The 14,598-nt window shown below is 46.3% G+C and overlaps 1 protein-coding gene across 1 annotated transcript in view; it reads right to left on the bottom strand.

Annotated features, from left to right (window-relative positions):
- Nucleotides 1-694: 694 nt before the first annotated feature.
- The window catches only part of stmn2b (stathmin 2b), a 67,828-nt gene continuing 53,924 nt past the window's right edge, over nt 695-14,598 (bottom strand). The window contains exons 4-5 of the mRNA XM_038809671.1: nt 11,087-11,278; nt 695-1,524 (exon numbers count right to left, since the gene is read on the bottom strand). Of these exons, the coding sequence (XP_038665599.1) occupies nt 1,465-1,524; nt 11,087-11,278 (252 nt within the window). The 3' untranslated portion in view covers nt 695-1,464. The remainder of the gene's footprint in view (nt 1,525-11,086; nt 11,279-14,598) is intronic.

Raw genomic sequence — 14,598 nt, 5'->3', positions numbered from 1 at the left:
CGGCTGATGCCCGATTTTCCGCCCGATCGCGTTTCCTGATTCTAGCATCGCTGGCGGAGAATCCTGCCTGCTAAGATTGGAAGTGCAAGAAGGTGAACCAGTTTTATATGGGTTGAGGAGGGTTTGAATAGGTGAAAATGTGTGGTTGAATATAAAAAATAAAAATACTGTTAGATCAGAAACCGACTAACTGCCCTGACTTGAAACAATTGACACCTCGATTACCTGTGATTATCACTCGCCCACCATGTGGACTGTGGTGATTGACGGCAGTTCAGCATCATCATCTCAAGGGTAATTAGGGATGGGACACAAAAATGGTGGTTTTGTCAGTGATGTTTGGATCCCATGAATGAATTCAATAAATTGAGAAACCACAGCACCTTTGAATATGGTAGTCCTTTGGTGCTTTCTCCATCAACCATTTTTCACAATCTTCAAGAGATGTGGGGCAAAGGCAGGTTCATAGGGTTGTGGTATAGAACAGGCCTGCTCTGAAAGGCGGAGCAGCCAGGGGATGAATAGTTTACATCTGTTCCTAATGTCTTGGTACCACAGTCTGAACCACTGGGGAATGCTTTGCTGATGCACTTTGAACAACCAGATTCCTTTACAATGATCATGCACAAGTTTGTCATTGTGGAATGAAAACAACAGTGTTCAGAGGAGAATAAAGCAATGAACAGACTGTACATTTTACAGTTCACAGAACTCCATTCTTTATTATCACAGCTTGCTCACAATGACATACATGAAAATACCACTAATGAAGATTAGAATAAGCAGGCAGCAACCTTCTTAGGTAATAACTTTAACAGATGGAACCAATTGCTAGGGTCTTGGGTGCTCTTCGTGACCTGACTTGGCACAATCCCCCCTCCCTCAAAACGACCAGTACAACGCCCTGCTCACAGATCAACGGGATTTGAACAAATAAAAAACAGACCAAGTTGCTTGAGAGTGAAGGGTCAAGGCCAGCGTGTGTTGTGGAATACAGAACATGGCAATCCTGGGTTGACGTGTACGCAGAAATCACTAGCACCATTGACTATCTGACCTTGATATTCCTCAGGTTCTCCCTATATACTGATGAGTACAGAGCTTCCAAAGAACAGATCGAGCAAAGTTGAGTCAGTGAAAAGAGACAACATAAAGAACCTGTTGCAGGACGCAGTTAGATATGAAACAGCTTGTATCACGCCAGACTCAGATTGTTAACAAAAGAGTTGGTATTTACAAAACAAAGACCCAAGTTGTGTTTCCACATCAAGCAAATCATTTTGCAAATTGATTGGTTCACTTTTCTTTGTGTAATTTTTTTTAAACTAAAATTTTGATTATATTAATTGACTTATTGATTTTTCTTAAACCATGTCTTATGACACCCATACTAATGTATCACTATCCAGAATATACGGGCGGAAGGCTTTGTTCAGGATGATGAAACGCATCAGACATCAGCTCTCAGCCGGAGATCTCCTCCCGAAGTTCCTTGTTCCTGCGGACCTCTGTGGCATGCCTCTCCTGTGAGGGTAATGAGACATGTTTACAAAGTGCAACGCAAACCTGTATTAATGATAATAGTGCAACATGGCCTTCGCCTGTCGAATGGTGCAGAGCAGCAGACGTTACATCACCCTCCGCCGCACTTATTATAAGGCAAATTGCATCCCAGGTGTAAGTAATATAATTACATGGAAAAACAAGGCACAAACAAATTCAATATCAGATAAAAATAAATAACCCGAAGCAAAGAATGATCAATGAAGCTATTTCAAAGGAAGCTTCAATACATTCAGTCATATTTAAGAAGCTATTTAGCTTAATTATTTTATTGTCAGTGGGATTGCTAATATAGCCAGTTTGTAGATCTATTAAATATTTAAAATAATAGGTGGATCACAATATTCCATTTCAGAAGTCTGGGGCGGGATTCTCCGTAGCCCTTCGTAACGCGGGTTGCCTGCGAGAAAAAATCGGTGTTAATGACTCCGGCGTCGGGGCCTTCTTTAAGGCCGCTATTCTCCGTTCCCGGAGGGGCTAGCAGCTGACTGACGCGATACGCGTCAGTTTCACCAGCTGCGGAAGTGGTGAGACCCGGCGTTTTTTGGAGGATAAGGAGGAGAGAGACAGACCCGGCTTTTGGGGGGGTGGTGGTGTGTTCCGGCATTTGGGGGGGGGTGGTGTGTTCCGGCATTTGGGGGGGGGGGGTGGTGTGTTCCGGCATTTGGGGGGGGGGGTGGTGTGTTCCGGCATTTGGGGGGGGGGGTGGTGTGTTCCGGCCATTTGGGAGGGGGGGGGGGTGGTGTGTTCCGGCATTTGGGGGGGGGGGTGGTGTGTTCCGGCATTTGGGGGGGGGGGGGTGGTGTGTTCCGGCATTTGGGGGGGGGGGGGTGGTGTGTTCCGGCAATTTGGGGGGGGGGGTGGTGTGTTCCGGCATTTGGGGGGGGGGTGGTGTGTTCCGGCATTTGGGGGGGGGGTGGTGTGTTCCGGCATTTGGGGGGGGGGGTGGGGTGGTGTGTTCCGGCATTTGGGGGGGGGTGGTGTGTTCCGGCATTTGGGGGGGGGGTGGTGTGTTCCGGCATTTGGGGGGGGGTGTTCCGGCATTTGGGGGGGGGGGTGGTGTGTTCCGGCATTTGGGGGGGGGGGTGGTGTGTTCCGGCATTTGGGGGGGGGTGGGGTGGTGTGTTCCGGCATTTGGGGGGGGGGGGGTGGTGTGTTCCGGCATTTGGGGGGGGGGGGGGTGGTGTGTTCCGGCATTTGGGGGGGGGGTGTTCCGGCATTTGGGGGGGGGGGTGGTGTGTTCCGGCATTTGGGGGGGGGGGGTAGTGTGTTCCGGCATTTGGGGGGGGGTGGTGTGGTGTGTTCTTTGGGGGGGGGGTGGTGTGTTCCGGCATTTGGGGGGGGGGTGGTGTGTTCCGGCATTTAGGGGGGGGGTGATGTGTTCCGGCATTTGGGGGGGGTGGTGTGTTCCGGCATTTGGGGGGGGGGGGGGTGGTGTGTTCCGGCATTTGGGGGGGGGGGGGTGGTGTGTTCCGGCATTTGGGGGGGGGTGGTGTGTTCCGGCATTTGGGGGGGGGGTGGGTGTGTTCCGGCATTTGGGGGGGGGGGGGTGGTGTGTTCCGGCATTTGGGGGGGGGTGGTGTGTTCGGCATTTGGGGGGGGGGGGGGTGCGGCGTTAGTGGGGGTGTGGGGGTGCGGCGTTGGAGGGGGGTGCGGCGTTGGAGGGGGATAGGGGTGGTGAAGGGGGTAGGAGTGGTGAAGGGAGGGGGTTGGGGTAGGGGCAGCTGCGTGCAGAGGGGGGCGACGGTGCGTTGGCCCCGGGCATCCGTCGCCCCCCTCCTCTGCACCCCGCTGCCCCTACCCCAACCCCCTCCCCTCACCACCCCTACCCCCTTCACCACCCCTACCCCACTCCAACGCCGCACCCACCCCCCACTAACGCCGCACCCCCCCCCCCACTAACGGAGGAAGGAAGGGGGGGATGGAGGAAGGAAGGGGGGGAGGAGGAGAGAGGGGGGGTGTGGGTACCGGCCTTCAGAGGGAGGGGGACGGGGTGTGGGTTGCGGCGTTGAGGGTGGGGGGGACCCGGCGTTGGGGGGGGGGGGACCCGGCGTTGAGGGGGGGGGGACCCGGCGTTGAGGGGGGGGGGACCCGGCGTTGAGGGGGGGGGGTTGCGGCGTTGCGAGAGATGGTGGGCGGCGTTGGAGGGGGGTAGGGGTGGTGGGGAGGGGGGTAGGGGCGTTGGAGGGAGGTAGGGGTGGTGAGGGGGGGGTGGTTAGGGTAGGGGGCAGCGGCGTACAGAGGGGGGGGGGGGCGACGGATGCCCGGGGCCAACGCACCGTCGCCCCCCCCCTCTCTGCCCGCCGCTGCCCCCAAACCCCCCCGATGCCGCAACCCACCCCCCCGATGGCCGCAACCCACCCCCCCCCGATGGCCGCAACCCACCCCCCCCCGATGGCCGCAACCCACCCCCCCGATGGCCGCAACCCACTCCCCCGATGCTGCAACCCACTCCCCCGATGGCCGCAACCCACCCCCCGATGGCCGCAACCCACTCCCCCGATGCTGCAACCCACTCCCCCGATGGCCGCTACCCACTCCCCCGATGCTGCAACCCACTCCCCCGATGGCCGCAACCCACTCCCCCGATGCTGCAACCCACTCCCCCGATGGCCGCAACCCACTCCCCCGATGGCCGCAACCCACTCCCCCGATGCTGCAACCCACTCCCCCGATGGCCGCTACCCACTCCCCCGATGCTGCAACCCACTCCCCCGATGGCCGCAACCACTCCCCCGATGCTGCAACCCACTCCCCCGATGGCCGCTACCCACTCCCCCGATGCTGCAACCCACTCCCCCGATGCTGCAACCCACTCCCCCGATGCTGCAACCCACTTTCCCGATGGCCGCAACCCCCCCCCCCCCCCCCCCAATGCCTCAACCCACCCCCGACACTGAACGGCGTCAACCATCATCAATGGTTGACGCCGTTTCAAATCAACTCTGATTTGCGCCGACGTGACCCGTGGCCACGTCGGCGGGACTTCGGCCCATCCGGGCCGGAGATTTCAGGTCAGTGCAAATAAAATGAAATCCCGCCGGCGCCAGCTGTTTTCACAGGCTGCCGACGGGATTTGCACAACGCCGGTTTTTTACCGGCGGGAGAATTACGAAACCTGCGGGAGCGGAAATGACGCCGCTTCCCGCCAATTCTCCGACCCTGCGTGGGGTCGGAGAATCCCGCCCCTGATGTGAACCTAGTCCATTCAACATTTCAATGTAAAAGTGGCCCTGATTTAACTGCAATATGCACTCTACCTGTAGATGGCACTGTGATGGGGGTTTTGATGGGTTTTGTCAGTAAAACTGATTCCTTGGCCATGATTTAATGGCTTCGTCTCGTCAGACTTGCTGAGGCCTCTTGCGAGACTCACAATGTTCAAAACGTCTCGTGAGATTTAATGGAATCTCATGAGACATCGGGATCTGGATCTCACTCTCACTGGGTATATGGAATTGGGAACGGAATTAGAATGGGATCATCTTCTGAAGAATTTTGTCTCTTTCATCTCTTAGAACATCTCGTTTTTTTGTGTTCCAGGAGAGGGAAGAGATGCACCAGGAACAAGACCAACTGTGAGCCTGTTAGGCAGTATGGTGACAGTAACACAGGTTCAACTCATTATTCAACTTCTGTCTGCCACTTCAGCTAATATTAGAACATAGAACATAGAACATAGAACAGTACAGCACAGAACAGAACAGGCCCTTCGGCCCTCAATGTTGTGCCGAGCCATGATCACCCTACTCAAACCCACGTATCCACCTTATACCCGTAACCCCCCCCTTAACCTTACTTTTATTAGGACACTACGGGCAATTTAGCATGGCCAATCCACCTAACCCGCACATCTTTGGACTGTGGGAGGAAACCGGAGCACCCGGAGGAAACCCACGCACACACGGGGAGGACGTGCAGACTCCACACAGACAGTGACCCAGCCGGGAATCGAACCTGGGACCCTGGAGCTGTGAAGCATTTATGCTAACCACCATGCTACCCTGCTGCCCCGATTGAAGGAGGTGGATTGGCTTTGTCACCGATAGACTGCAGAGATAAAAATAGTTTGCAGAAGAACGAGAGCATAATCACAAGAGTTCTTTTAAAGAAAAGCCTTAAAGTGACACATCACCCCTGCCTGAGCCACAAAGACAGGCACAGAATCAGTTTTATATTCAGTTCTCCATTCTTTCTCTGAGTAGTGGCTTACTATTGTATCATGCTCCACCTAGTGGTGTGTTGTAAAGTAACACTGACCTTTAATAGTGTCCTAATAAAAGTAACATTCACCTGAAGAAGGAGCCGTGCTCCGAAAGCTCGTGTTTGAAACAAACCTGTTGGACTTTAACCTGGTGTTGTAAGACTTCTTACTGTAAAGTAACACCACAGCCAAACAGGTTGAGAGATAGCAGACATTAAGAATATAAGGACAGAATAAATAACAACAGGAGTAGGTTATTCAAGCCTCGAGCCTGCTCCATTTCATCATAGCTGATTTGATCTTGGCCTCAACTCTACTTTCCTGCTGGCTTCCCACAATTCCGACACAAACAGATTGGACAGATAGGAAGATTTATGGTTCACAAATCTGTTTATCTCAGCCTTGAATTATTCAATGATTCAGCCTTTACAGCTCTCTGGGGAACAGAATTCCAGAGAGTCATAAGCTCCGGAGGAAAAAACCCTCCTAACCTCTATTTTAAAAATGGGAGATCCCAGATTTTGAAACTGTGCTCTATGATCCTAAACTCCCCCAGGAGGGGAAACATCCTCTCAGCGGCCATCTTGTGAAGTGCCCTCATGGTCTTGTATATTGCAATTGGATCACCTTTCATTCTTCTAAACTCCAAGAGTATAGGCCAAATCTGCTTAAACCTTTCCTCATAAGACAGACCCCTTCATCCCAGCTTCTCTGAACTGCTTCCAATGCAAGTATACCCATCCTTGAGTAAAGAGAACAAAACTGTACTGTAGGTGTGGAGTCACCAATGCCGTCTGCAGTTGTAGCAAGACTTTCCTATTTTTACATTACATCATCTTGCAATAAAGGCTAACAGGCAATTTGTCTTCCTAATTATTTATTGTCCCTGCAGGCTAACCTTTTGTGATTCATGTATGCGAACACCCAAATCCCTCCATATTACAGAATTTGGCACTCTTCAGTTAAATAACACTCTGCTTTTCTATTCTCCCCACCAAAGTGAATAACCTCTCAGTTATCCACACCATGCTCTGCCAATTTTCTGCCCTGTGACTTAAAACGATCTCTGTCCCTTTGCAGACTCTTTGCCTGGATTTTCATTCTCAAGGTGGGTTGTGTGCATTGGGGGAAATTCCCAGCTTCACACACTCGTCTCAGGGGAAAATGTCTCTGGAAACACAATCTTCATTGCTGGGGAGGAAGGGGGTACAGGTTTGGGCTTCAGTCAGGCCAGCTGACCAGGGAAAGAGTTTGGAGGCAACCACAGATGCTGCCGGCTGCCGAGGTGGGTTGTTTAAAAGACCAAACTCGGTGCTGGGGACTTTGCCCCAGTTCTAATAAGACAAAAGTAAGGCCCTCGAGCCACACTCCTCTGTCAATGAAGAATGCAGAATGAGGTTTGGCTGAGAGCCCAGACAACCATTAAACTTTGAAACAGTTGAGGGAAAACATTGCTTGATTGGCAGCTAGGGGTGTCTAATACGTGCTGTCATTTGCAGAATGTTTAGTTACAGAAGATAAAACAGTTTCAAGTGCTTGTAGTTTCTGGTATTGATATTTTAAAGGATCTAGATGATTGACAATTTTATTGGCCTGCAGCGAATGGAGTTTTATTTTTAAGGAAGTAAAAGGTAATGAATGAATTACTTTTAAAGCTTTATTTTCAAATACTTTCTTTCAGGTTCATTTGTTCTATACAGTGTATAGTGGTGAATGGTTATAGAAGTGCCAAAGGTTGACATGAGGGGCCATGGGCGGTGGGTAAAAGGCATAGCTTGCGATGGAGGTCATGGGGAGGCCCTTTTGAAATTACCTTTCAAAAACTTCCCTCATCCAGACTATGGTTCATGGCCTCTTGAGGTGCTGTGAACAACTCTGAAAAGCTGGCCTAGCTCCATAAAAATTGCAGGGAACTAGGACATGTCCACTTCTGCTGTGGAGCTGGCCAAGTTGGGAGCAAGGTGCAGGCTTGCAGCCTGAACCAGCACAAACCCATAAAAGGGCACTGGTGAAATCAGAAACCCCAAGAATGGGGCCAGGAATCCTTCCAAAGAGTCTCCCTGACTCCATGAAAATCCAAGCCTTTGTGTCTTCCTCCAACTTGTTTTCCAACCTATCGTTGTATAATCAGAAAGTTTGGTTATAATTCACTCGGTCCGTTCAACCAAGTCATTATCATGAATTGTAAATAGTTAAGATTCCAGCACTGATTCGTGTGGCACATCACTAGCTTTTCAAAGAGTCATAATGTGGAAATGCCGGCGCTGGAGTGGGGTGGGCATAGTACAAAGTCTTACATCACCAGGTTAAAGTCCAACAGGTTTATTTGGAATCATGAGCTTTTGGTGTGCAGCTCCTTCATCAGGTGACTCACCGAATTGTGATTTGAACATGTCCTCTATAACCTGTCTGGTGAATCCTGTTTTTTGATGTGGAGAAGTGTGACCAGCTGCTTTGGGCATCCAATCAATCACGCCTAAAACTGTGCTCCTGCTCAGCAATGCTGATATAATTATTGAACAAAAGCATCAGGCCAGCTCTCTGCATCTCATACAGGATTGTGTGGTTTGATTCCTGCATTAATTGTATATTATATCAATACCTCTTTCTATAGATGGCATTTAAGGAGAGTTCTAATATGGGCAATGCCTGGGGAATTTTGATATATTCTGTTGGATGACTGCTCATTGTTGTTGCTTTTCAAAGAGAAGGATATAAGTTGGAATGGCTGCCTGGATAGAATACCTGAATATAGTGGTATCCTGTGAAATGACTATGCACTGGGAATGGCATGGCCACAAAGGGGCAAGTTTAAACTACCCTGCCCAATGGGAGGTAACCGGATCGATCGGATGCAATGCTGGACTTAAACCCAGATTGATGTAACTCTTCATTGGCCTCCATGCAATGCAATATTGGGAGGGCTGTAAAACCTGCCTGGCAATTTAGGTTAAGACTGCCCCCAAGGTTCTGCGCAGTGATCACATTAACAACCGATCAGACCTTGCTCCTTGTAGAAATGGGCTTCTCATCTGTCGTCAGCATTCTGATGAATTGCTTCATGGAAAAACATATAAACCAAATGAAATGGACACAACTGTATTGAAAACAAACATTTTCACAGATGCAGGGAGAGAGATTACCATTGGGAATTCATCTCCATTCTAAAGTTTTAATTTCTCCACAATGCATTGTAATTGACAGGTGACCTTTTCAGTGCAGCTCCCGAGAGCCACAGCCAAAAGTCACCATCTGAATAAATTGGCAGAAGCAGGGCGGTATGGTAGCACAGTGGATAGCACGGTTGCTTCACAGCGGCAGGGTCCCAGGTTCGATTCCCGGCTTGAGTCACTGTCTGTGCGGAGTCTGCATGCTCTCCCTGTGTCTGCGTGGGTTTCTTCCGGGTGCTCCGGTTTCCTCCCACGAGTCCCGAAAGACGTGCTGTTAGCTGAATCTGACATTCTGAACTCTCCCTCTGTGTACCTGAACAGGCATCGGAATGTGGCGACTAGGGGCTTTTCACAGTAACTTCATTGCAGTGTTAATGTAAGCCTACTTTTGACAGATTATTATTAGAGGTGAGAAAGATTTTGAACAATGGCTTCCTCAATGTGATAGCCACTAGGACTGTTCTTACTGTCGCGTATATTGTTGCAGTATTTCTGATCCTGGTTTTGGTTGTGAAATGGGGCAAATTGTGAGGAAAGCCTATCCACATCCACCAATTTCCTTCCATTACAGTTAATGGTAATGATGAATGGTGATGTTTCTGGCTGACAGATTTTGATGGCCATATGACTGAGGCTGAATTGCATTGGATATTGCAGTAGTAATGATGCAAAACTGTCAACATTTGCTTTCATTAGACCACTGAAATGGGCAGCAACATCTGGAGACTGCATATGCGCAGAAAAAGAAGAAAATCCAGAAGGTGCTGTCAGTCATTTTACACTTTCCAGAGAAGGTGCTGCAAACTGCAATTAATGGGATTGATGAGAACTTCCACTGTTGCAACAAAGAGATGAAGATTTGGCAAAAACCCTTGAAAAAGTTACAGCTAGTTGAATGAACTATATCTGGGTTTTTAAACTGTGTACTCATTTCATAATTACTGATAAACACATTCACTGGCCCTGGAAAGCTAATATTGTATTTGTGCAATGTTAAGTTATTCCATCATTACAAAAGAATAATTTTTCTCAGTTTTAAAAATTGTTTATCTTCATTTCGGCTGCCGTCTTAATCCAATCATAATCATTTATTTTGTATGAACTAAAATTGAAGGATTTTAAGTGCTTTAACTGCTTGGTTAGTTGTGTGCGTTAGTTCTTGGTATGATTGGTATGATTATCGTTGTTGTCGATATGATTGGTTGCCTACCTGTTTGCTGTCATCACTGCCGCTGCATCCCCTTGACTCAGTGCTAGATATAACTGCCATCAGACAAGGGGAAATAAATCACATCACAGAGACAACCCAATCATTGTGGGCAGCTTTCTTTCGGGTCAATGGCAAGTGTCCATGTTTCACCACTCTGCAAAAACCCTTTGTCTTCTCTCTTCAGCACCACACAACCAGCCATTAAATAGGCAATTTAGAAAAAGAAAATCCATACCTAGGTAATCTCCTTGAGCCCTATCTTCTAGATAATACCTTGCTTACTTCTGTGACATGCTCCCCCTCCATCCTTTCTTCTGCTCTGCCATTAATGGAAAAACCTTCAGCTCCTATAGCCCTGTACTCTTTAAAAAAAAAAATCAATCTATCTTATCTCCTTCTATCCCACCTACAAATCCTTGTCAAAATTTTCCTCTTCTGTCATGACTGTGATCAGCTTCCATAATGGCTGCACTGCTCTGTTTCTTCCACTTTTCTGTAAAGTGGTTTGAAAGGTACTGTATAATGTAAATTGTTGGGCAAATGTGAATTGCCTGAGGACGCAATTGTGGGATGAATGACCTCCTGAAATTTATGAATATGTGCTATCAGTGCTAATAATAAAAGCATTATACTGTTGTTTGAGATTGCAAAGTTTCAAAAAAAAATTTTTTGAGAAGCATTTGAATTTAGACGTGAGCAAAATTAATATCAGGCAGAGTATGTGATACAGACAGGTAACTTTCAACTTCAGCAGCTGGGCTGTAATGTGGAAGAGGTTGATTGCCTTTTCACAATGGGATGAAGATTAGATGAGGTTGACAACAAGTGGTCGATGTATTCTGCCACACTCCCTCCTAGGCAATGCAGCTGAACATGGCCCCACCATAAATGAAAGTACAGATGTAGATAGCATTAAACAATTTTCTGCTCAATATTTACCCTCTCGCGGAGACGTTCCATAAGAGCAGCTAAATGAGCCTCGCGGTTTTCCTTGTTCAGTTCCATCTTTATGATCAGTTTTTCCTCTGCAGTCCTGCTGAAATTATTATTCTCTTCCAAGGCCTTTTGCAAGACCTCTCGCTCATGCTCTCTCTTTTCTGCAAGCTGCTTAAGAACCTGGGCCTCCTGGGACTGCAGACAACAGAAAAGATACAAAAATATAGCCACTCTGTTTGATCGCTTGCGCATGTGTGCATGTGATTGAAACGATACTGCAAAGTGCCAAAATTCTACTTTCCTTTTAAAATGATCACACCCATCTTCTGTGTGCTGTGATTCACTGAGTGAGCGATTTATTAAGTATTCTGATTATATAGCTTTATTTTGCAGAAACATAAGTGTACAGATGAAACAGTGTTAATTTCAACAGTTAATAGTAAGTGCAGGACACTATCATAGAGATGTTGCCACATTTATTTGGAAAAATGCAGCAAGCAAAAGAAGTCTCAATACAACAACTGTTCTCTTAAAAATAAGCAAAAACAGAAAGTAATAAACGAGCAAATCCACCCCCAAGTAAACGGATTCAACATAATTACATGCTCATTAAAGAAAGGTGTTTGGCAAAAATCTTTATCACCATTTTATGAAGGCAGCATGATGAGAGATCTTTTTAAATCAAAATACACCATTTCATCCCTTGGGATGCAGTGATTACAATATAATTAGATTCTTTGTGAGAACAGAAAAATAAAATGTCAAAGACTTTGATTTGTAAAAAGCAAATTATACAGCAATTAAAAAATAACCTTCCTCAGATTAGAGGGTAGGAAAATTGGTAAACAGGGCAGCAAAATGAGGTATCTAAAAGAGCAACTGGAAAGAGTGAAAATCAAGATTATTCAAACAAGAAATGAAAAGGAATGTGGTGAAGGGGCTGGTGAGTAAGATGCTTATTGGGTAATAAAATGGCAGGAAGGATGAAGTATATGAAACTGTAAAAAGGAAATCTCTAAAGACAGAGAAAAACCTAGAGGACAATAAAACTGCCCTTTATAGGAACATTAATAATAAAAGAGTGGTCAAGATAAAGCTAGGACTGTTAAAAATAAAGTGGGAAAGTTGTAACAGAGAGTGAGGGCAGTAGCAGTAAAACTAAATAAATACTGGGGGTGAATTTCCCCAGGGATTCTTTATCTGGATGAAGCGGGGAACTCTAGAAAAACAGCAGAAACACCATTACATTTAATACTCTCTTCAAAAAAGAAGCCAGGGAAAATTGGGAAATTATAAGCCAGCTTTTACTTCATTGCTCCGGAGAGGAAAACCATCGACTGGGGGTACATTCCCTATATGCTATATTTTACTAATGCTAGCTTTGACATGGAAGTACTTGACGAAGCAGAATTGAAGAGAGGGAACTTTATTTTCTACCTAATTTGTGTCACATGGTGTTTGGGGCATCTGATGCAAGTTGTAATGCTGTCGAATTGATAGTTTGTCAGTAGGAATACCCAAACATTCTGGTTCTCTAAGACTAGTCGATCTCCTGTGGTGTTCCTCATGTAAGTAGAATTAGCAGGTTAATGGGGAAGGGGGGGGGGGGGGGGGGGTTGGGATGGGTGGGAACTGTTTTAAATTAAGTTATGGAATGTGGATATCGCTGACCTAGGCCAGAATTTATTGCCCATCCCTAATTTCCCTTTGCCCTTGAGAGGGCATTTAAGAGTCAGCTGTGTGTCAGGGGGTAACATGCAGCCAGACCAGGTAAGGATGGCAGATTTCCTTCCCTAAAGGATATTAGTCAACCAGATGGGTTTTGACGACAATGGTTTCATGGTCATCATGAGATTTTAATTCCAAATTTTTTTTTGAATTCAAATTCCACCACCTGCAGTGGTGGGATTCAAAACCTATACTCCCCAGAGCATCAGCATGGGTCTCTGGTTTACTAGTCCATCAATCGTGCGACATCACCACCTCCCAGAACTGTTTCATGATAAACATTATGATACAATGAGGGGGTATAGAATCCTTATTAACTATGTGTCACATTGAGCACCCTCTGCATTCTTATGAACAATATGCTAACCTTCAATCACTGAAACTTAAAGTTAGTCAGACTGGCAAAATATGGCAGCATGTGTGTAGCTGCCGATTTCTCGTCACTTACATAATAAATGTAGCGTCATATTCCCAATGGTCGAATCTATTTATTTTCAAGTATTCATGAAGGCTAATTATGACAAAAGCAGTCATTAAACATGTACTTACCTAATGTGCCAAATTGGAACAAAACATTGTGAACCTAACCTAATAAGGTATTGAAGCTGTAATGTTCTACCAGTGTGCTATTCATCCTACTTAACATTTGGTGCACAGCTTCTTTTTATGGATACAAATCAAGCAAGTGAAAACACTGTCGATGTGAAATTCTCAGAAATTTGTTTTAGAAACCTTCCTGAAGGTTAATATAATTCTGCATATTTCAGACAACTGGCTGAGCAAAAATAAATTAAATTGTACATGACATGGGATTCAGGGTAGGAGGAACGGAGCCAAAACCATGTTATAGTGAGGGATATGTTGCAAATAAAGTGTTTATGTTTTGCATTAAAGAGATAATTATGACAAACATGTTGTGAAGGAGTCAGGATATGAATTGGTCTCATCTTCTTTGGCCTGAGGAGAATCGTCTTGACCGCTGGAAACAAGGTCCTCAAGGAAGAGGGAAGAACAAGATAGAAATAGTTGGCAATGCCCCCATTATCGAGTTTACTTCCAAAACTCATTATTCAGGCACATAGATGAATAAAAAGGACCTTGCGCATTTTTCTTATCAGTAAGTCTTCAAAGTAAAATTATTTTGGATAGCAACATGGGAAACACAGATACACAGCAGAAACCATGTTGGATTTGGCAGTAATTGGTACAAATTGTGCAGCTTCACTCAAGACATCTACAGGGTAGTTTAAATCTAACCAACCCAGTGGAACCAGGGAGAGTTTCAGTCAGATGCCTGTTTTTTTTTTACCTTGCCTGATTGTATGTTTCATGGAGTTTGGAATAAGGAGGTCCATTTTACAATAGCGCTACAATAGGTAAATTGAATATTGGCTTCAATAGCATTCTACTGTCCTTGATGGCTTGCATCAAAATTGTTGCCATTTTGACTTCTTTGAAAAAAAATTGATTTATGATTTTAATTAACAATGAGCTGGCATTAAATATTACATAGAAATATTGAACGTTTGGCCGCCTCACTTTGGGAATATAAAAGCATTGCTTTGCTATCAAAACAAATAAAGCATTGAGAATCATGGCTGTGTAGCACAGGCCCTTTCTTGTTACTGCATTGGACCTTCAGCGCCAAACTTTAATTTATGACTTTGTTTCATTTTTTTCATTATGTGTGATGCATGGTCTAATAACGCATATCTCTCAGTCAAAACATTAATCTGGAACTATGATATGCAATGTGATTCCCAAAACTGTGTTATATATTGATGCAC

Source organism: Scyliorhinus canicula, chromosome 10 (assembly GCF_902713615.1).
Source record: "Scyliorhinus canicula chromosome 10, sScyCan1.1, whole genome shotgun sequence".
NCBI classification, from domain to species: domain Eukaryota; kingdom Metazoa; phylum Chordata; class Chondrichthyes; order Carcharhiniformes; family Scyliorhinidae; genus Scyliorhinus; species Scyliorhinus canicula.
This window is presented reverse-complemented; position numbering and strand designations above follow the sequence as displayed.